General features: G+C 37.8%; 2 protein-coding genes across 2 annotated transcripts in view; one reads left to right on the forward strand and one right to left on the reverse strand.

The window, feature by feature from the left end:
• Positions 1-17,235, forward strand: part of gabrb1 (gamma-aminobutyric acid type A receptor subunit beta1) — a 34,490-nt gene extending 17,255 nt beyond the window's left edge. Inside the window, exons 5-9 of the mRNA XM_044143560.1 lie at positions 4,952-5,034; positions 10,543-10,686; positions 10,921-11,073; positions 12,121-12,374; positions 13,234-17,235. Coding sequence (XP_043999495.1) covers positions 4,952-5,034; positions 10,543-10,686; positions 10,921-11,073; positions 12,121-12,374; positions 13,234-13,575 — 976 coding nt within the window. The 3' untranslated portion in view covers positions 13,576-17,235. The remainder of the gene's footprint in view (positions 1-4,951; positions 5,035-10,542; positions 10,687-10,920; positions 11,074-12,120; positions 12,375-13,233) is intronic.
• Positions 17,236-19,446: 2,211 nt separating this feature from the next.
• On the reverse strand, positions 19,447-22,365 carry commd8 (COMM domain containing 8). The gene is made up of 5 exons (XM_044143730.1): positions 22,157-22,365; positions 20,667-20,822; positions 20,436-20,588; positions 19,957-20,112; positions 19,447-19,566 (listed from the first exon to the last, which is right to left on the reverse strand). The coding sequence occupies exons 1-5, from the start codon at positions 22,268-22,270 to the stop codon at positions 19,546-19,548; spliced, it is 600 nt and encodes a 199-aa protein (XP_043999665.1). The 5' UTR covers positions 22,271-22,365; the 3' UTR covers positions 19,447-19,545.
• Between the last annotated feature and the right edge of the window lies 1 nt (position 22,366).

Genomic DNA, 22,366 nt, shown 5'->3' on the forward strand with positions numbered 1-22,366 from the left:
TGTGGAACATCTGTAGTATGCCTTTCCAGCACAGATTTAATTTGTTAAGGATGTTATAATATTCTAATAAAATTTCACCTGCAAAGCTCAGAGGTAACTTGATTTTTTTTTCTGACTTTACAATCATCTACTTACAGGGTTTACTCTGAGAGCATTTTGCTGCAGTGCAAGGCTAATTGATGACTTCTTAGCATAATGTGATGACTCTTTCGTAATTCAGCTCATAACTTATGTTTCGATACAGTTTTATTTAATTGTGTGCAGGTAAAACATGAACATACCCTGCTTTTTTAAACTGTGTTTTTAAAGTTAAGAACTGTGTTTAATTCACACTAAGCACAGTTTCTTCTGCTACACAAGCTTCTTTCACAAAATATTTTTGTGATAAACCTTCGAAGAAGAGCTGACTCTGAGCTCCCTCTGGGCATTTATAGATCACAAGATATTCCACATAGCTGTTCGTTTCCAAAAATAAAGCCAGCAGCGCTGAACGACAGGAGGTGTGGGGCTACATCGCCATAAGCACTACTCATAAAATATGCATTCTTAATGTTTTGAAAAATACAAAAGATAGAATGCAAAAACTAACGCCAGACAAAATATGATATAATCTTGAAATGGCAGAGGAAATGCTTAAAATTAAACCTGTATATCTCTGGCCTCTGTATATAGCCTAGCAGCTGGCAGGGAAGATTATGAAAAAACTGTGATAAAGATGTGATTTACAGTGATACTAAAATACAAGAAAACAAGCTACAAAAAAAAATAAATAAAATCAAATTCAAAACAGGCCGTACCTTGTTTGAAATGCAGTTGACAAAATCACAGTCAGCAGACTAATAATTAGTGGGTTTTAGTCAAGGATATATGGTGACACGGAAGACATTTTGAATAATATCAACTTTGTATTAAAAGTGTCATGATTTACCGAATGACACTTTATGACAGCAGTCTTAAATATTTATGTATACTTACTCATGTTCATGACAGGTGTTATGTCATGTTTATGACAATGTCATGACAGTCTTATTCACAACCCCTCAAATAAAGTGTCACACCAGATTATTGGTAGAAGTTGCTCTTGGATGGTATTTTCATCGGTTTTCTTATCAGTTGGTCTCAAGTGGCAGCATTCGCCTTTTCTTCTCTAGACGAACTAAACAGTTGGGATGAGTTACTTGAGTCTGCTCACAGGAGACTCAAGTAAAGATTCACGAGAAAAAAATAACAGGTTTCAACTGGACATCCTTGAACTTCCTGCAGAATTTCATTCTGTCCGTGATAAATATTGTTGCTGCCTTATTCGTTTAAAACAGATGCTCTCACTCATACTTGCTGACTGTGTCAATCAACCTCTCACTATTAGCAACACTCTACAAATAGTTGCATTATTGTGCTAAAAAAATGACTCTATGTTCCTGGCAAATACACAATACTGCCCCTTAAAGAGAAACAGAGGCTGTGGGTTTTCTCCAGGTATCCCATCAACAAGTCAGATTCTGTGCAATCTGCTCTAATGCATTAACAAATTTAATTGAATTAGTTGATTTGCTTAAAGGCTTTTGTTCAAATTATTTGGTCCAAATGCCTTCATGCTTCTTAGGGGTCATTATCCTTCACAAACACATTATTACTATTTCACTTTTTTTTTTACATTTGAACAAACTTGAAATTTCTGGACTTTTATGTTTTTTGGGTGGTGGTGTTGTTTTGTGTCTGGAGGAGCTGTCTGTTCAGATCAGGGGTTTTTTAAAGTCCACATTGAAGCAGCTTTTCAATGCAGAAACAGGGATACAATGAGAGAGGGAAGCAGAAAGCATTAAGTCAGACCTGAAGCAGCCCATTGAAAAGGACAGGCAGGCTGGATTTACCCAGAAACAACTTTTCTTTTGAGGCTGAATGAACATGGGCCTTGCGGGCTGTTTTCAGCACTCTGTCCCTTCCTAAAGTGAAGCAATTCTCAGTGTATTCAGATAGACAAGACTATTTCCCTCTAAGCTAGTTTCCTTCCCCCGTTTAATCTCCAGTATGCATACTTTTCATTTCCCTCATTCTTGTTGACCTTTTCACCCCACCCTGGATCAGAATTTCCATCCTAAATAATATGTGTGTTTCCAGAACAATATAAAATTTAATTATTACAGAATATTGTCACTGTTCTCATTGTTTGGATAAAAACCATGAATCTAATTTGTCCTCTCTGTAAGCACTCAATTTCCATGCTCTAGATCATGGGTGTTAAAGTGTAACCCCTAGGTAATTTGTGACCCTTACAATGATTGTCTGTCCCCCTGGTTGGGGTTGGTCATATTTTTTTTCAAGCTTTGGCCTCACATGCAAAATACTCATAGGAGACTCAAGTAAAGGTTTAACAAATTTATTGAATAAAATGAATGAATGATGCAATGGTCCAGGAGGTTCTCCCTGCATTGCTGGGAGTATATTTCTCCTTCCTTCTCTACTTTGGCCCCAGAATCGGAAGGACTGATGATCATATCTTTCACACTGCTCTGCTGCAGAATCATTATCCCCCAAAGGCTCCGACAATTATTCATCCAGTGTGCTCGTTGCTGAGACAAGGGCTATATTTAGGTTTCCCAAAATGACCTCAGCTTTGATTGGCACTCTCACATCCCAATTATTGGAAATTCAGCACCTTGGAATAATGAAGACAACATCAAAGACCTGTTTATCTCCACATCATCAGCGGCAGATCTCGGGTATGGTCACAACTAAGAGAAAGCTTTTCTGAGTAATGGAAAGAAAAGATGACACAAAGGCTAAGTTTAGTCTGTGCTGCTGGGCCTGAGCTGATGCAGAGTCTGAAAAGCTTCTATTTAACGAGTCATAGTGATCACGAGGCCATATGTGGGGAAATCACAGTAAAAAGTCAGAGGTTATTAAATAACAAATACACATTACAACCACCGCTCTTGTTTTGTCATATTTGTCGGGTAGATGAAAATGTATTCATTTATTTGTGTTTATTTGCAATTTTATTATGGTTTCTGTCTTTTGACTTTTTCCTAAGGCTCTGTGCTTCAGAAAGTATTTTCTGAAAGGAGACTGAAAATAGCATGTCCAGAAATTCCAGTGTGACTTGTGAAAATGAAAAAATCCTTTAATACCTCCTTACTCTGACAGTAAAAGTTCAGCTGTCTTCACGTTTTCTCAGCTCTTACACTGTCATGGACGCTAAAAGCCCATAAAAACATAAATATTTATCCTTTACCTTCAGAATATTCCTGGCTATTCATCTTTTTCTTTAACACACTGAACACTTTAGGAAGCTTTGGATAAGTCTTAAAGCTGGTGAAGAGGCATGGACAGACAGTACAAATGGGAAGTGTCCATTCACTGACTTGTAAGGAGAAGGCTGCAGTTCTGTTTTTATAGTTGTGAATCCCTTAGAGTCACACAGTTGGGTGCACAAACTAGAGCCCAAGAATACTTTTCATTATCAGTGGAGTTCATATTATGCCATGATGGAATAGCTTTTTCTCCAAATCAAGAGAATACAATGGAATCTTGGAGAATTTGTTGCAGCTCCCCTTTTATTTTTGTAAGCAATGTGGTTCTGTTGGTGTTTTGGAGTCTTGACCTTCAAGGTGTACTAGATTGGTTCACAGTTAGTTAAGTATGAAGCAGCAAGAATGAGACAACACTTCCAAATCTGAGATACAGATAATGACAGAACCAGTGGTCAGGTTATACATGGGAACCTCCTGGTTGCTTCTTTTTACAATATTTGTAGACGTGACTATCGGAAGAAGAGACAGGGGCACAGCCAGAGCTGAATGGAGCTGAATACTTTGGGATTACTTATTCCACTTTACACATTGAACAAATCTACATTCCATGGTGACAAAATGAGGTGTAGCATGACATTGATATCTGCAGGATCTCTGCTAATGACTGGCTCTGATAAGACAAACCTGTTCAGCCGCCACCAAATGTTGGCCAAAGTGGAAAAAGTTTATTTTCACAACTGTTTTGAACCAAGGTGCTTACTCACGTTTTTGTTTTATGAAAGTATAGTTGCTACTTTATTGCATTTTTACCATGAAATCCGGACAAAAATGAAAAGTAGTTAATTTTCTTCACAATGAAGGAAAAAAAGAAACCAAACATTTAAAAGAATATTCTATTCATTATAAGGGGTGTATTAATTTTTTTTCCTCATCTTGTTGGGGTGGGACTGGCTGGAAAAATGTTCTCTAAATAGCTTCAGAGCTACTGCTCTAATTATACATTGAAGATCCCAACTGTGTATGTCAGTAAATCAACCTAAGAAATGAATAGGAATGTTTTATTTTAGACAGATTGTATTTCATTTGACAATAAATACTTTTTAATAAGCTTCACTGAGTATAATGCAGCTTTACGTATGTCTAATTAAAGTCTATGAAGCGTGCCGGCGTGTTTGTTTGCTCCATGTATTCCCTACGCCGCCAGATTTTTCTGTCTGAATGAGTATAAGTGCAGGTCACCCAGAAAAATGCCTGTAATTTATCCTTCCATTTCAGCACATTAATTATAATCTACCTACATGCTACAGTGGATTTCTGGGATGACCTTTAATCGTGTTTTCTGTCGTACACACAGATTATGAGGCTGTAAATAAGGTGTGGCTCCATCCGTACGGAGAACAGTTTGTGACTGTTGTTGCTTAAAACTTCACTGAGAGTTTCATCCGGTTTTATTGTTAACTCCTAATTACTGCTTGCTATAATTGAGATATAAAACACAAAGCTTTACAAAGGGAGAAGAGCTGCAGACGTCAATTCAGCAGAGCAAAGGCAATTATGGGAATGAGACGGATGGTTTCGCTCCACTCAAGGTTTAAAAGGATTTGTGTAATTCGAGGTTTAGAAGGTCGGTTCTGTGAGTTATACTCTACCCTTAAACTTCAAAAAATCAAATGAACATTTTTTTTGTTGTTTTCACCAAGGATCACCACGACAGCCGCCTGCATGATGGACCTTCGCAGATACCCGCTGGATGAACAGAACTGCACCTTGGAGATCGAGAGCTGTAAGCAACACAGTTTTTGTGACCAAACTAATTCAAGAGATGCTGAGTGAACCTGGATAGATCGGTCTGTTTTCAGATATCACACAACTCTGACACAAGAATCTGTCATGATCTTCATGTGGTGAAACTAAACACCTGATTTTCATCAGGGACACCAGAGATGAAGAAAGCCACAATAATGTAAAACAAAGAATCAGTTCATAGATCTAGATGAGTTTTACTAGAACTTGTTACTACATGCTTCAGGAGCTAAAACCAGGTGTTAGGGAAGCTATAGAAAATCCAAGTGATAAAAATGGGCAAAAGTACACAAGCCTGAGATAAAAGAATTATAAAATCCAAAGAAAACACAGCTTGTCAGAGCACCCTTTATAAATCTGAAATGATCATAATTCTGATTAATAAAGCAGGAAATTAACTACATGGTAATTCGTGTGCATGTCAGATTTGTATTGTTAGAATCTCAACTGCTTGTTAATAAACCCACATTACATTTGACTGTACATCCAACCATTTTTCCATCCCTGTTTCAATTTTGGTCCAGCCATGTTTCTATCCATCCATTCTTCATTTTTCCATTTGTCCATATCCCTCCTCTTGGAAATCCATAGGTGTTCATGATAAAAGAAACTTAACTGTGGGTCTTCACTGTGTTTTATTTCTTCAGTAAATTGATTATACCACCCAGACCATATTTGTCCTGGTTGTTGTTTTATTTTCAGTTTTTCTATGGAAATGGTTCTCAACCTACCCACCAAAAGAAGCTTGATAATTCTGCATTTTTATTAAAATTATCTGAAACATCAGTTTCCCAGGTCAGAATCCTCTGAGGTTGTTAAGGTCACATTCAGCTTAAAGCCATCTAATGTGAACTGACAGTTCCTGTTTAACTGGACCTGTCCGGAGTGCCGCAGTTAAATAATTAACAATGCTTACATAAATAGTTAAAGTCTCACACATTATACAGTATATATCTACATTTAGAGAGGGTGGAGCACCTTTCTGCCTGGAGCTTCATGCATAAGTCATGCATATGCAACAAAGCCATATGAGCTCTCCAAAAACTCATTAATATACATCAGTTTATTTATGACTGTTTTTAGTTTTCTATAGAAGTTTAAGCAGTGATCAGGTCTGAAAATTAACCTTTGGCTAGACATGACGTATAAAGCAACAGATGAAGTAGAAATTCTGGAAAAGAGCTAATCTTTATTCTAATGGATGACGGAATGGATTGCAGCTGCTTGTATAAAGGATCTTAGTCAAAATCCAAATCTTATGAATGTTATAAGTTAGTTTGGGTACAGATGGAACAGTTAAATCAAAGTTTAGCTTTTCAGATGAATTGCTTTGTTACCACAATAGACTAAAGCAACAATCTCATTGCACACCCTAATCCCTAATCATCCACACATTCTTGATGTCTATTAAAGATAGATAAAATGGGTTTTCTGTAATGGTAAGAGGGGGTGCTCATTAGCTGTACTTGTGTCTGTTAAATTATAACTTTCTCCCTTCTCAATTTTCTGACAGATTAAACTGATGCAGGCTAAGAATTTGTTTTGTGCCATAGTTTTAGAGCCTTGTTCATTGGTTACATTGGGTATAGAAATAAGGCTCATTGCCATGGTCCAAGTTCTTCAATTTTACTGTGTCTGACAGATATCAGCTGTCCTTAATAATCGAACAAAAGCATGCTCATGCATGCTCTTCTGGGCTGTCTTATTGAATCTAGTCAGTGTAGTATAAAATAGATATTACATTTGAGCATGAAAATTAAGTGGTGAGACCTGGTAGCTCTGAATCTGAAGCACACAAACATTTCATACTCAAATACAGATTGAATTAGATCAAAATGCCTATCCATCTTAATGTGTAAATTTCAATAGCTAAGAAAATTGAAATTAGAAATAAAGACTAAATCTCTAAGGATATTATAGTGGGCAGCAAAATTATATTTCCTTGCATATTTTATTACACAGCAACTCAAGACTGTAGTCTATTTTGTTTGGTTTTATGTGATAAACTAACACAAAGTAGACAAAGGAGAAGGCTAAAGGCAGAATTGTATTGAAAAACAATATCACAATTTTTGTACAAAGCACTGTACAATCAATGAACTGAAAATGGAAAACATATGGCAAAACTTCAAGTATACAAAGAGATGGGTGTCCATGACAGGCAGGATAAACAAAGTAGCCAAAGACCCTATGCTAGCTCTGGAGGAGCTACACAACTCAGTTGGGAGAATATTTTAATTGAACCATAAGCCATTCAATGTGTCAAGCCAAATAGAAAGCTAGGCTAAGTTTCTAGTTATGAAGCAGCCATTGAGATGCTCCCCTGCAAACATGTGGAAGGAGGCGCTCTGGTCAGATAAAACAATAACTTAACTTTTGGGCCACTTGCAAAACATTGTGCACACTTTTCTCCACACTAAGACATTACTCTCAAGAAACCAAACCCACAATAAAACATTGTTGTGGCAACAGCATCCTGTGAGGGCGCAGCAGAGATATTAAAGTGGGGTAATTGATTTGAAGACTCAATGGATGTCAGACTTTTAATAACGAGCACCTACATACCAAATTTTCCAAGTACCACCACCATCACATACTACAAAACAATACTACAATAGCACCTTTATAATAATTCATATAAACAAAATTTGCCATTTTTAATTTATGATCAATTGAATGTTTTGATTTTAGCATGTTTTATTATTTAGAAGGTAATTTTTTTTCAGGTTTTGAGTTGAAAATGAATAGAAATGTCCAATGATACAGTCTGAGCCTAAGTAGACAGGGCGTCTACCTACTATTCATGAACAAAACTGGGAGATGGTTTTACAAAGGAAGAGATTATATTTGAAAAAAAGAACTCAGGTGTGAAGATATGGAGCCTTTTTTTTATTTATAAAACATGTTGTAGTTCAGACAGGTAAAAACACAAACTCAAACTGAATTTAGTTCAATAAATCAGGAGATATTCGGAATATTTGGAAGAACTGACATTATAATAGGCAATTCTCCTTTTTAATCATTCAACGTGTTCAAATTATTCTAATTGTTCACTTAAGCCGTTTCTAAAATGCTCCTCTTCGTACTGAAAAGGGATGAGAAAAATGAAGTAAAAGCATAATGAAGCTCTTCCGCTCTTGATAAGCTGTTAATTCCCAGAAATCCTTCAACTGCCTGCAGATAAGATGGAGAGCCTGAAAAGAGAAACACATTGGCCCAATTAAATGGGTCTAATTGCCGATGGGGCATTGGGGGCCGGGTCACTCTGTTTCAGCCCGTGGATATAGCCCAGAGACCTGCCAGGGAACGTAAAGGGAAAGGCTTTATTTCTTGTCCAACTCAGCCTCTGGGAAACTGGAGGATGTCCAGCAGCTGGAAGGAAGCATGAATTTATTAAAATACTGTCAGTTTTGAGTTTAGAGGACAAATAATATGAGATACCACATTTAGCATCGGATCTGCAGCTTTTGTTTGCTGTTGTAATGCACTGAGCATTACAACAGCAATAAAAAGGTTAGCACTTAGATCAAGTAAGAAATGGAATAAAATGTTCTCCTTTGGAAAAGTTGAGGAGTCGGTAATATTTCATCTGGTAGAAAATTATTTAATGAAGACAGCATCTTGCTGTGTGTGTCATCTTAGAGATTGCTACCATATTTTTTTTTGTTGTTGTTATTTTTTGCAAACCTAAACCTTTTAGGCAATTAAAGAAAATCTAAGTAAATAGAAGATGCAGTATTCAAATTATTTCCTTTATTAGGTACAAAAAAGCAACTGCAGCAGTAGCTGTCACTTATTACAATAGCTGGTAATGAGTCTTTTTTTCATTTCTGTGGAGTCTTGAGACACTGTTCTGTACAGAGCTGTTTTATTTCAAACACAGCAAATGATTTATGAGCATATTTATAATATTGCAACAGAATCACAATTGGATTTTGGCCAATACTTTGACTCAAGAATCTGTTTTTGTCCAACTAATTCATAGGTGGGCTTGTCTTGCTGCATTTTCCAAGTGTGCTTCAATGGAATCTCTATGAGGACTTTTCTACTAGGGAGAACTATCTGTAACATCACCAAATTGTACAGGTCCCGAAGACGTAAGACTCTGACCATTACAAGTCTTAGAAATTTATCTTTCATTCTTTTTAAACCAGGAGATAATTTGATCTGTTTTTAAATTTCTTTGTTTAGAGAACTTGCCTCTTTTTTAGGATTGTCAGACAGATTTTGCTTTTGTCAGTTTGTATTTTGTCCTGCAGTTCTGGTTTGTGGCTATAGAAAGTCAACCATGTTAAGTTAATTGATGATTTTACAAGGGGGGTGATATTATTTTTTTATAAGCACAGGTTTATTTGGATATATTTTTTTCTCCGCAATTAATTGAAAGATATATTTACTCCATTTATCTTTGTCTGATGACTAAAATTTGATTGATCATCTGAAACATTTTAAGTGTTGGAACTAAATCAAAAACAAGAGAAATCTGTAATGGGGTGAACACTTTTTTATGGCACTGTACATTGACATTTTGTAAAAAGTTTCAGTACTTCTTGTCCCCACGGAATCTGCCCATATTATTTAAGGTAGGGCAGAACAAATAGTTGTTAAAATGGTTATAGCCAAGGCTTCCCCCAAAGCCTATGACTTATAACCAGGCTTTCTCTTTTGAAAGATTTAGATTTAGAAAAAGACAGTACACAGATTTGGAATGCTATTCTTCAGTGTCCTTAATCCACCAGTAAGGGTCCTGAAATTGCTCCTCACTAAGACCAGGGACTATGCACCACTGTCAGAGCTGCTTGTGTGTGAACTCCTGGTTTGTATATCCAGTGAGGTGTCACATTTTTTTGAAACTCTTCCTGAAAGCAGTTTGCTGACTGATGAGCACCATAAACCATTTTCATTCTAGCTGATTCATTCCAGACTTCATGTTCTCTGAGTGTGAAAGTATTTCCCTCGAGTCATTTTTTTCAACCTGCAATATATTTTCACTCTCCTTTTTATGATGTGAACGAATTATACTAAAACAGAAATAAAACTCTGGTAGATGTTCCCAAAGGATCTGCAGCTTATGTGGGTTCACATCCTGCTGAATAAATGTGTTGACAATCCATTCAGGAGGTCACCGACAGTTCAGGCTGTTCAGTCACACACTAACACAGCTGTGAATCTCCAACATCTGAGAGATGATGTCAGAGTGACTTTCTTACTTCCCTCACCAGTTTCTCTTCCTAACATCCTGCTTGTTGAAGAGGAGATTGGAAAAAAAAGGACTAACCCCTGAGTAGAACTAGACCAAATGCACATTCCCCTCCATTGAGTTTCATTGGTTTCTGGTTGTGGGTCCTAAGGCATCTGACCTGTGACTACCATGGGAATTGTTTTTAAGGACAGCTTTGATCTCTCCTTTCTTACTTGTGCAAGTACCCAAAGATAAATATTGACTTTAACTTTTTATTTTTATTTTGTGTTTTTCTGTTTCTCTCAGATGGATACACCACAGACGACATTGAGTTTTACTGGCAGGGAGGAAGCAATGCGGGGTCAGTCACTGGAGTTGAGAACATCGAGCTGCCTCAGTTTTCCATCATTGATTACCAAACCCTGTCCAAGAAAGCCGTGTTTGCCACAGGTAACAATTAACCTTTTTTTAATAAATTTTAAAAACGTATTTTAGATGAACTGTATACAATGTTTTGTAAATCTTGATACTGACAATATTCATTGTTTATACTGGAAAAGTATAATGTATGGGAAAAATGGACCTATTATGTCATAAACATTATGTTGTTTCTTTTAGTACGCATCTTTTTACCAATCTGTAAATAGATCACCACAGACTAATACTATTTTCCTTACCAAACAGGTTCGTATCCACGACTGTCACTGAGTTTTAAGCTCAAGAGGAATATTGGCTATTTCATTCTGCAGACTTACATGCCGTCCACCCTGATCACCATCTTGTCCTGGGTCTCCTTCTGGATAAATTATGATGCATCAGCTGCCAGAGTGGCTTTAGGTCAGTGACTTTTATTCATAATTTCTCTCAGGTTCACTCATTTTTGTTAGCTCTTATTATGTATATAGACAGCAATCTTCAACATATATATCATGCAAGTCTATAAGCTTACATTATATTTGTATCTCAGATTTGGAGAGCTGAAATTTATGGAGATAGAATCAGTCTTCATGAGCAATTGTCATTTGTAAAGTCTGTTCTGTCAGTTTTAGACTTGAATCTACTCAATAATTTGTTTTGGCAAATATAAGATTTTTCAGCTAATTTTATTTAAATATAGGATTCTCCATGCTTTTGTTTTGTATAGAAACTGGGGTATTGATTCTCTTCTTGTAGTCATGGTCCAACATTAGATTTCACATTATTTTTCAGGAAATACTTCTAGGCTAAACTTAAAATTTCACTTTATATGGATGATGACTTAAAAACAATATCACAAATTAATTAGTCTTAAAGACTCAAAATCTTTCTGAGAGATCAATTCTTGACCTTGCCTTAAAATGGCCTCAGCCACATAAAAAGCCAGTGGTTGAGGGGTAACCTACGACCCTAAAATTTACACTTCACTAAAACTAAATCAGGAAAACTACCTACTTTGGAATTATCATAGAGGAAGTGCACAATAATGTTACTATACTACTTCTACTCTACTACTAAAGAAAATCTTATTCTCCTTACAGATCTAACAGTTGTCAAGACTTTGAGCCTCTCAGGAGCTTAACAAAGGGTTTCATTACCTAATTCTGGTGGTTATTTCCACTTTTTTTCTGATGAGTTCAAAGTCTGTGGACCACTCGAAGTTGTCAGCTTTTGCAATCAGTTGTTGGTTCTCTCTTGGATGTATTGGTGGTTGTTTTTTGTCGGGTTCAGAACTAGGTTGGATGGCAAAGTTAGACACTGAATAAGCAATGTTGGCAACATGAATTTGGAGGAATGGCAAAATCTCGCAAAGATTGTCACAAAAAAAGGAAAAATAGTTCTTACAAGTGAAATGTTGAATCTGAGATGTCTGCATGTCCTACACTGTTGACTTTTGCACATCTGCAGGTATAACCACGGTGCTGACCATGACCACCATTAACACCCACCTGAGGGAGACACTGCCAAAGATCCCATACGTTAAGGCCATTGACATTTACCTCATGGGCTGCTTTGTCTTTGTGTTTCTGGCCCTGCTGGAGTATGCCTTTGTTAACTACATCTTTTTTGGACGTGGTCCTCACCTACAGAAGAAAGCAGCGGAAAAGGCTGCTAAGTCCAACAATGAGAATAAGGGCCGACTGGAGAGCAGCAAAGTGCAGGTGGGTGAAGATCTGAGTGGAAAATATCGGTCACTTATGTCTACGGCAGGTTAAAATAAGTCTGGGGCAGTGTTACTTGTCTGATGACCAACCCACCTACCCATTAGATAGGTATGAATGCTTTAAAAGCCAAATTTAGAAAACTTAAAATACTTTTTAAATGTAAATCTTAAAATTTAAGCCCTAACTTCTCAGCTTTGCATGATGATTATGGATAACTTAGATTTATGGTGTATAAGGTGTTGCTCATTTAACCTTTTCGCTTTTTTGTACCCATTTAGTTTGAGCATGAAACAGAGCCATCTGCAACTGGTTGTTTCATATCAATCATGCACCAGTTCTTGCTAATAAAAGGTGGACATTTCAAGCCTTCTTTGAAAACTTAGAATTTAAAGTTTTTTTTTTTCATATTTTAAATAAGTAACATGAACATTCCTCCAACAAATAATATCTACCAGCAGAAAGTCAGGCGGGGTTATTTTGGTCTTACTAGGTGTCATAATCTTTGATTTCAAGAAGATCAACTAATCCAAATGGAGATCAGAACAACAATGAATACAAAGCTAATTTACTAGCTGCAAAACTAGCAAATGGTTTGTGTACAAAAAAGAAATAAGATGAGAGGAAATGAAATGACAACGCCTGGATACAAAAAGTGTGAATTGAGGAAGGGGTAAGTCTACCCCTTCCTGGACGTTTTTCTCAACTAAAATCACAAGAACAAAACCCCCTCAAATTGAAAGCAAGAATTGTAGCAATGACAAGGCAGATGCCTGGAGGTGGCTAGCAGATTTATTTTTGATTTAACTTTCTTTTTAGTTGAAAATAAAACTGAAATGTTGTCTTGTTGCCTTTTAAGGTCGACGCTCATGGCAACATCCTCCTGACGAACCTCCCCTCTGAGATGGGGGGACCGGATATGATGGGCGCCCTCAACGATCCCCGGGCCACCATGTTCTCCTACGACAGCGCCAGCATACAGTACCGCAAGCCCATGACGAGCCGGGACCTGTATGGACGGCCAGCCCTTGACCGGCCAATTGGACACAAGAAAAGCCGCCTGCGGAGGAGAGCCTCACAGCTGAAAGTCAAGATCCCGGATCTCACAGACGTCAACGCCATAGACAAGTGGTCCCGGGTCGTCTTCCCGATCGCATTCACCTTCTTCAACTTGGTCTACTGGCTGTATTACGTCCACTAGAGCAGTGGTTGTGAGCATGAGTGGTGGCTGATGGGTACTCTTTTTTTTTTTTTTTCTCAAGGGAAGCTCAAACCTGTACAGTAAGGAAAGTAGAAGAGCCCATTTGTACAAATCCTCTTTTGGAACGAGTAGTTCTAGTCTTTACAGTGTAAATACAATTTAATATATGAAATATATAAATCAATATATATATAAAGACAGAGATATAATTTATTAAAAAAATTCAATTTTGCTGTGTACATACAGTTAGTTATAGAGAAAGAAGTAGTGGTGAATTAAAGACAGTAAAGTTTTGGTATTTACAGGTTCAAAGATGCCAAACACATTGGTGGCTTTTGTTTGTCTTCTTTTTCTTTAAGCCCTCCTTTTGCATGTTAATAGAAGTCAAATTTTGTTTGCTTCCAATGCAAAAAACAAAATAGAAACCGAACAAAAACACAAGGTAACTCAAACAGGATCAAACTCCAGCTGAGTAAGGTTATTGTGAAAAACAGAGGGACAAAATATAAGACTGATGCAGAGACAGATTAAACTCTCCATCCATCCTTGCATACTTACTACATCCATAGATCTGTATAGGTAACAAACCAATCCCTCTCTCTTCTTATAAAATAAAAGTGTTGCCAAGTCAGAAGGAATATGTAATCCTTTCACTTCTGTTTCTGCATCCAAGACTCCTCTCAGTGGGCTGTACCTGAAAATCCTTCCAGCCGAGGCCTCCTGATCAGAAGATCTATTCCTTTAAGAGTTGATCTGTAACTAATGACCAAAGGTGAAGGTGGGAAGGTCGACCAGTAAATCCAGAGCTTAGCCTGAATCCCAGCTCAGTTTGGTCTTCACCATGATAGACAGCAACAACATCTTCATTACTCCAGGCAAAGTCTAATCCATCTGTTCATTTCCTGCTCCATCTTGCCATCATCCGGGACAAAGCACCGATGTACTTCCTGTGTTCCTAGACCCAGGATCACTGGGGGTACCCAGGTCCCTCCATAACATTAAAGTGGTTCTGCTGAAGGAATTTTGTTCTTGATTGAGTTCTCACTGGTCTCTGACCTTTTTGTTGTTTGTAGAAAACTGATGCACATTGAAGATTAACTAGAATTGTTAAGCCTGCTAAAATTAGGCTTTATTATTCATAAATGCTGGCAATACTCTGCCCAAGAGCTGCAAGTCTGGTATCTCACCTGACCAACTGCTGAATCAGCTCTTCATCAGAGAACCATCTGAATTGAACTTAACATATATGTGAAAGTCACACAATGAACCAGACTCCAGGATTTAGAGTACACATGGATTCAAACCTCTACTGTAAATTAATAACTCTGGTAATGTTATTTGAAACTTAAACGTCAGCTAACTTTTTGATCCCATCCAGTGAGCTTTGTGCCATGTGTGTATTAAACAACATTGGCTCCAGTTATAGGTTTCCCAGCTCGGGTTTATCTCAGTCTAGATGACATGTCAGTAAAGATCTGTTGTATTTTTGCCTCTCTTTCTTCTGGCCTTATGTTTATAGAGATGGTAGAGCTAAGTTTCATTTTATTTACAAAATGGAAACTTCTTTTCATTATGTCACTGTTTAAAGATTTCACAGCCAGAGATAGGGATATATTGGAAAACTGGTGCTTATATTTTCTACTGCACAAGTCCCACAAATCTTTATGGAAGGCGCCAAGTCATCTGGCTTTTTCAGCAGGAAAGGCCTCTTTTGGCATTTAGAGCTGCGTCACGACTTTGGATTCTGCAGCAGAGAGAAACGATTAATTTTTCTCATCTACAGAGACAAACACTTCCTTTGGAAAAAGTCCACCGAATTTTATCTATGAACTCTTTTAATCTGGTTATGCTGCTATACTTTAGATCATTTGGAGATATAGGATAGATTTTTATCCTCTGAAAATGTTACTTTGTAAAACTTAGAGCAGCAAATTCCACACTATGCCTTTTTTTCCTCATTAATTTTACAGTTCTTGACAAAACAGTTTAGCACCCAGAGAGTGCTGGAAATTAAATTAACTGACTAACTAAATTGCGCCACTAGAAATGCTGCCATCTTTGCTCTAAGATTTTTTGCCATAAGACAACACAAGGTGTTGTAAATAGTGATTCCAGAGAGGTCGTAATGTTCGGAGCACAATGGAGTGATCCTCATTATGGTTAGCCTTGGATGACTGGAACCTTCATTCACGGTAACCCATTAGTTCAAACATCTGACCATTGAAAGGTCTGTTTACTGGCCTAGGTTGAGTAGATTGTGGGCCTCTGGGCTACACAGTTACAATAGATTGATGGTTTTTACGTGTTTGGGGTTGAGGGGTAGGTTAGAGTCAGTGTTGTGACATCATTGTCTTAAAATAGTTGTGCATTGCTTATCTATATGAAAATTCAACTGATGGAAAGCACTTCATTTGATATGAGCTTAGAAGTTAAAATTAAGTAACTTACCCTAAAATCTGTTGAATAAGACCCACCTTTTCTGAAAAAGAAAAGGGGGTGATAGTGTGAAAATCTTGGGATGCTTAGCTAATGCACCTGTTGGATCCTTTTTTATTATCCAGGTCAGTTTGTACCATTCACATGCTGGTACTCTACATGCTATGGTGCCTAAACTCATGCAAACAAACAATGCAAGCTCTTTTAAAATCCTTCCAGTTGTAATACAGCAGTTTCTGTCTCCTGACCTTCTCTCTTTGTTCTGACTGTCATATGCTCTGGTTAGTGCCAGATGCCAGCACTTACACTCTGTGGTGGCCATTTGAAACTCCATAGGAATAGAATCATGTCCATCTGTCACTGTTGTGCATGTGGACCAAAATACACCTAGATCAGGCAATTCCTTCTGGAAGCTGATCTGTTTCTCTCAGTCAGTGTATTATAAAGTCTTTTTTAAATTTATATTTTTTAATTCACTTTTCTGCATACGATTTTTCTTAAGAATTACCATTCTGTCCAATCACAGCTACAAGGCAAAATTAATCCCAACATGTTTTTCTTTGTTGTTATTTTTGTTATGTGAAAGTAATGATCCTCAGATGAAAGGCTGCAAGTTTTATGAGGGCTTTAATTACAGAGAATCAAATAAACACCAGACAAGCTTCTGCTGGACTCGATCACAGCGGTGTGCTCTTTCTGTGCGGCTGAACTTTGTGCCTTTATACCAAGAATCTCAACATTTTACAGGGTTATCTTATGAGTGGTAAGGAAAACATGTTGAGCTTTTTGTAGAACAATATGAATTGGAGACAGAACTCATTTCTCAGACTCTATTGTATGTTACCATTATCTAAGCGTAGATTGTAGTGAGACATTCCAGCATTATGACGACAATCTTTCAAAGAAAAAGGAATGGATGCTTGGCTTCCCTGTCAGAACAAATGAAGCACCAGAGATGGACCTCTTTTCTGTGGACGGAGGAGCTAATGGATGCAGCAACTGGTTTCCCTGCAGGCTGCATCTGCAGAGGATGAAGCTTCTGATTCTTTAAAGTGATGTTCCACATGTGCACTCAAGTGGAACGGCCTGTGCGGATTTCAGCAAACACAAGACACCATGTGTGACTGTCTGTGTGTGGAAGGTGAAAGAATGCCATGGACAGGAATCATTTGTGTCAACTTACAGAGAATTAAGAGTCCAAATAAAGCTGCTGAGATCTCTGCATACAAACTGCTTCAGGTTCATTTATTTTCACTTTGCTGAATAGTTGTGTGCAAAGCTGTGTTTTTCAGCCAATTTTCCAGAAAATATTTTGTCAGCATATGCCCTCAGTCCATGCATCAAATGATTAGATGTGTCCTAATAGTTGAGTTAATGAGGCTGCTAAAAGCCTAAATGTGTCCCTGTGCGCAGCTGAATGAGCAGCTTCAGCACGTTAAGTAATCATTATCTGGAAGGAGATGACGTCAGAAAATACTTATAAAGATCTCTATTTCTCTTTAAAAAAGGCCAATATCGCCAGTTGTGTTTGGAGTTTTGCTGGCTTGTTTCATTCTAGATGGTGACCACTACTGCCCCCTGCTGTCCACAACCCACGGGTCAGTTGATTTACCACAATTTAGGAAGTAAGCCCAAAAATGTTTCTTATGCGTTTGTTATATGTAACAATAACCCCGAATACATCGCAGTGACAGCTTTTTTGTGTTTACCCCTTTTATCCAATCCAAACAAATTTTAGTGGAAAACTGAAGAGTTTCCAATATGGATGGAGATGAAGCACCTGGAAAAGATTCTGATGAATAAGGACGGAGATACACGCTGAAGATAATGAATTTGGTCTTTAGCATTTTCTTATATACAGGCCTCTTTTGATTCTTCAAGTACACCAACTTCTGTATGAGACCTCTTGCTTTCTGCAGCTGCCAGTGGAAAAAATAATACAAAAAAATAAATCGCCATGGAATTGCTCAAAATCAAACTTTTGATAAATTCAGAATATTTCAAATTATTTTACTTTAATCATAACTATTATATTGCCTGATTATCTCTGAAGATAAAGAATAGTATGTTGAATCAGCTTTTGTTTAATTTCCAGAATTTGATCTGCTTTGATTCCACCGGCCAAATAGAATCTTATCAACTGTTAACAAAGTCGACCATCATAGATCCTGAGATTTGCTCTCTTGTGCCATTTGGCTAGTTGTCCTTTGCAAAGTGGTTACATAATATCAAAATAACCCTCATTCAATACAGTTTATTTGAGGTGTAAGTTTTTTGGGATTTTTTTTTGTTGTTTTTTGACATTACTCAACCAGGAACATTAAGTGTTGAAGCGTAGGATAGAAAGTGCATGCTAGATCAAAAGAAAAAACTATGAGCTAAAACTTGTATTTGTGCTATCAAATTCTTTAGTCAAGGTTTCAGAGAGATATTTGTTTTTACTTAAAATGTTAATAACTCTTTTAGAAGGGCATCTGTAAGTATTTTATAGTGAAACCTGCAGCTTGGATTCTTTCTTTTAAACTCCAGCTTGACTCATGTGAGGGGTCAGGTCTTTACAGAAAATGAGGCAGCATGCTGATGCCATTAGCCCAGTTAGCACGTCTGCAGCTGTCAGCACTCAGGCTCTTTCCCATGATTAACTGGACACTCTGGAGTGAAGACTAACATCATTACCACATTTAACTTGGCTCTGTCTGTCAGCATTTGTTCCAATTCTCATTAATAATCAGTCAGACTGACCGGGAAGCTTTAAACATTACCTCCACCATCTCATAGCTCCTTCTAGCTTCTACCCCTTCTTATACTTTGTTTTCCAGCGTATTTAGTGCTGTACTTGCTGAAATCTTTGCCTGCTCTTTTGGCTTTAATCATCTGACATCTTTCATCTGACAGTGGATTTTCTTTTCCTAATAGTGCCACAATTTAAGCTCTATTGATGTTTGTTGTTTGTTTTTTTTTAATCAATGACTCCTCATACCTCAAGCTTCATTTAAAACATCCCAAACTGACAGTTCTGCCTCTCTGCTTCAGGTTGTACAAGGTTACTCTTTTCCTTGAACCCTATTTTGCTTCTGTAGCAACTCTGTTGCTGTTGACCATTTGGTTCTGTGAGCTATTACACACCTTCACACGTTTTTAGTCTGGGAGTCAGGGATCACTGTTGTTATATTTGTTCACTGAAATTCCTCTAAATCTCTCCCTGAATATGGTTTCATCATTGGTTGTCTTAACAAGCTGCATAGTGGCACAGTTGGTGGCACTGTTTCATTGCAAGAAAAAGGTCCTAGGTGAGTCATGGGTACACTGGCTGCCTCCCACAATCCAAAAAGCTGAGTTAGGTTAATTGGTTTCTAAATTGAGAGAGTGGTGTGTATATATAGCAGTGTGTCCAGGATGTATTCTATCTCTCATTTTTGACAAACGTCCACAGAATCAGAAAGGCAAATATGGATTTTATTATGGAACAAAAGGCATGAAAAACATTAAGTTATTATTACATCAAAAACATCAGCTTCTTTTCGGATCAGTCCATCATTTCAGCTGCAATACCACCTGAAAGACATTTAGAAAAGATCATCAAATCACTTAGGACCAGGGATGAATTCCAAAGCAACAGCTTCTGCTTTCACTCTGTTCCTCAACAAAGACCTAGAGAGAATCTTGTGATAATGCTGCCTCCTAGTGTTTAAACTGCATCAGCTTTCAGATTCAATCATTTAAGCACTTTAAATTGCCTTGTTGCTGAAAATGTGCTTTCCAAATGAAATCGCCTTGCCTAGGTTTAAAACCTAAACTCCATTAAGTTGAGGAGCGACATAGAAGTGTTAATAATGACTGGAGTGTTCATCAGCATGAGCCTATGTAGAGCTGCACTCAGGGTAAACAGGGTGTCATGTTTCACAGTCACACATTGATAAGGTGACACGTTGCCTGTGTGTGTACCTTGTTAGCAGCCTCTAGTGAGCTGATGAGCATGCTCACTTCCTCTCTGTTCAGCTCCATGGTGATGGGCCGAAGCGCACCGTTCTCCCTCACATCCAGACAGAGGCTGAGGAGTGGCGTGTTCAGAGAGGAGATCTTATCGCTGGACAAAGCCAGCTGTAGAGGATGAAGGGAAAGAAAGGCTTGGCATAAAACTCAAAGCAGGTAGATTTGTGCAAAGTTCCTGTTCATTTAGGGTAAGTTACTGCAAGATAGTGTAAGGGATGCTTCAAAGTTCCTAGAGTTTCTGGTTAACGTTTGGGTTTAATGTTGGCACAAGGAGCCATGAAATAGTAAAGATGAAAGCAAGAAAACATGCAATAAGAGCCTACTTTTAATAGCTAAAAGAGCTTTGTTTTGTGGTGTTTATTATTACCCAAGATACCCAGTTTAATTCATTAGGGATGCAGACTAACACCAAATGCTGATGTTTGACTGACCTTCAGCTGCCAGTCAAAGTCCTGCAAGGTTGAAGAGGAGATGCTGCTGGTTCTATCCAGCAGAGCTCGCCGGATCTCCTCCCATCGTCCTCTGAGAACGCTTAGCACCGCGTCTGCGTGGCTGTGATCTGCATCCGAGAATTTAGCCAGGACCTGCACGGAACCAGCAGGACAAGATGTGACGATCTGAGCCGAGAGGCAAAAAACACTAGCCCCGCCTGCTCCTCTCACCTCTTCATCTGGGATGTTGTTCCCCACCGCCAGGCGGAACAGGCTGGTCAGGAAGTCTAGTAGCTGCAGCCACTCCTCCAGGCTCCAGGTGGTGCTGTAATCTCTCCTGCATGGAGGCTCCCGCCCACACAGTCCATCCACCACTCTGTGACACAGCTGGAAACATCAACAGCAGATCAGTGTTTCCTTTTGACTTTGGCTGATTTATATTTTAAAAGCAGATTAAAGGAAAGTTATTTTCGCATTTAACCTTAACTGTTCAATATTCTGACAGAAAAAAAATAATGATGCATCAAACAATAGGGCAATTTTTCCACATGGGTTGTGATGTGCAGGTGAGACACTGAAAAACTCTTCATGGAAAACGTTTTTTCACCCTTAAATGCAACATGTTTTCTGTTGATCAAGGAAAAAATGGGATTGGATTCAAAACTACAACCTCTGATGAAGTAATAGATAGCACTTTTTAATTATTTATGTTCATAATACTTTAACATTAAATAAAATCAAAGTTTTCATATGACTTTGAATGAACTGTAGTTGATTACAAGAAGACCTGAAATCAGTATCATGTGGTAAAACTGATCAGTTAATCAACAGTCACTAGAAGGTGTTTGAATTAATTGTTTCTAGAAACGTATTTATTTTCAAACAATTATCAAGCATCAAGTCTGTGTACATTTTCACCATACCTAATGTGCTTGGGAAGGCTTTCATACTGCTTCAACTTTTTCACAAGGTGTCACATTATAGCCACAAATATCAGCGTATTTTGTTAAGAATTTGCGTCTTATTGCCACAAACTAATGGATACTTACAAATTGAAAAGAAAATCAAGATTGCATTCTCCTAAATAAAATTCAATGCGGTGTGAAATTTAACCTCAGTAAAAAAAAAATACAGACGTCGTGGATAAAGTTGTGGAGAAGTTTAAAGTTATCCACAACGTTCAAAAAGTTTAATTTTTGAACGTGTCACAGAGCTTTGTTCAATCTACCATTTAAAAACAGAATGTGGCATAACTGCCAACCTACCTCGGCGTAAAGCTACACAATATTTAAGACTTGGACAAAGGTTCACCTTCCAACAGAACAACAACCCTAACAATACAGTCAGAATAACAATTGGATGGATAGATCGTAGTTCATTCATGCATTAGAATGAATGAACTATGATGTATGGACCAGTCAAAGTCCATACATAAATCTCGTTGTTGTTTTCTGCCAGTCTCTAGCTATTTTGCAAACACTATAGGTAAATATTTTAGTCTCGGGGTGTGCAACACCGTTAGGAAACATGTCTAAAAACAGAACAGATTATAGCAGTGAAAGGTAGTGCTGCAAATACTGACTTCAACCGCATTAGATCAGAAACAAAACGTCAGAACCTCATAGTTTAAAGTATAAATCAGGTTAATAACATCACCTTGGAATTTCTTCAAAATTATTTTATCAAACATGAATCATAACTAAAATACGTTTCATGCTCACTTTGACACAATCTGTTGCTGATATTCTGCTCAGAATCTCCATCCTATTTTTATCCAGTTCCACCGAGCTGCTTCTGGTCAGCTGATCTCTATCACGTGACCGGACGAGCCGCATTCACTTGCAGTATGAAAAATACTGCCCCCCCAATCAACCTTCAAGTCACGGAAAATAGAGCGTTGTTCAGCTCCTCTCCGAACAGAGGAGCTGTCC

Source organism: Gambusia affinis, linkage group LG16, assembly GCF_019740435.1.
Source record: "Gambusia affinis linkage group LG16, SWU_Gaff_1.0, whole genome shotgun sequence".
NCBI classification, from domain to species: Eukaryota; Metazoa; Chordata; class Actinopteri; order Cyprinodontiformes; family Poeciliidae; genus Gambusia; species Gambusia affinis.

Excerpts from the sequence above, each read along its gene's own strand:
- commd8 (XM_044143730.1), bottom strand. The coding sequence starts at position 22,270 with ATGCGGCTCGTCCGGTCACGTGATAGAGATCAGCTGACCAGAAGCAGC. Across the intron at positions 20,823-22,156 it reads CAGCAACAGATTGTGTCAAA|CTGTGTCACAGAGTGGTGGA; the intron begins GTGAGCATGAAA and ends TGATGTTTCCAG. Across the intron at positions 20,113-20,435 it reads ACTTTGACTGGCAGCTGAAG|CTGGCTTTGTCCAGCGATAA; the intron begins GTCAGTCAAACA and ends CATCCTCTACAG.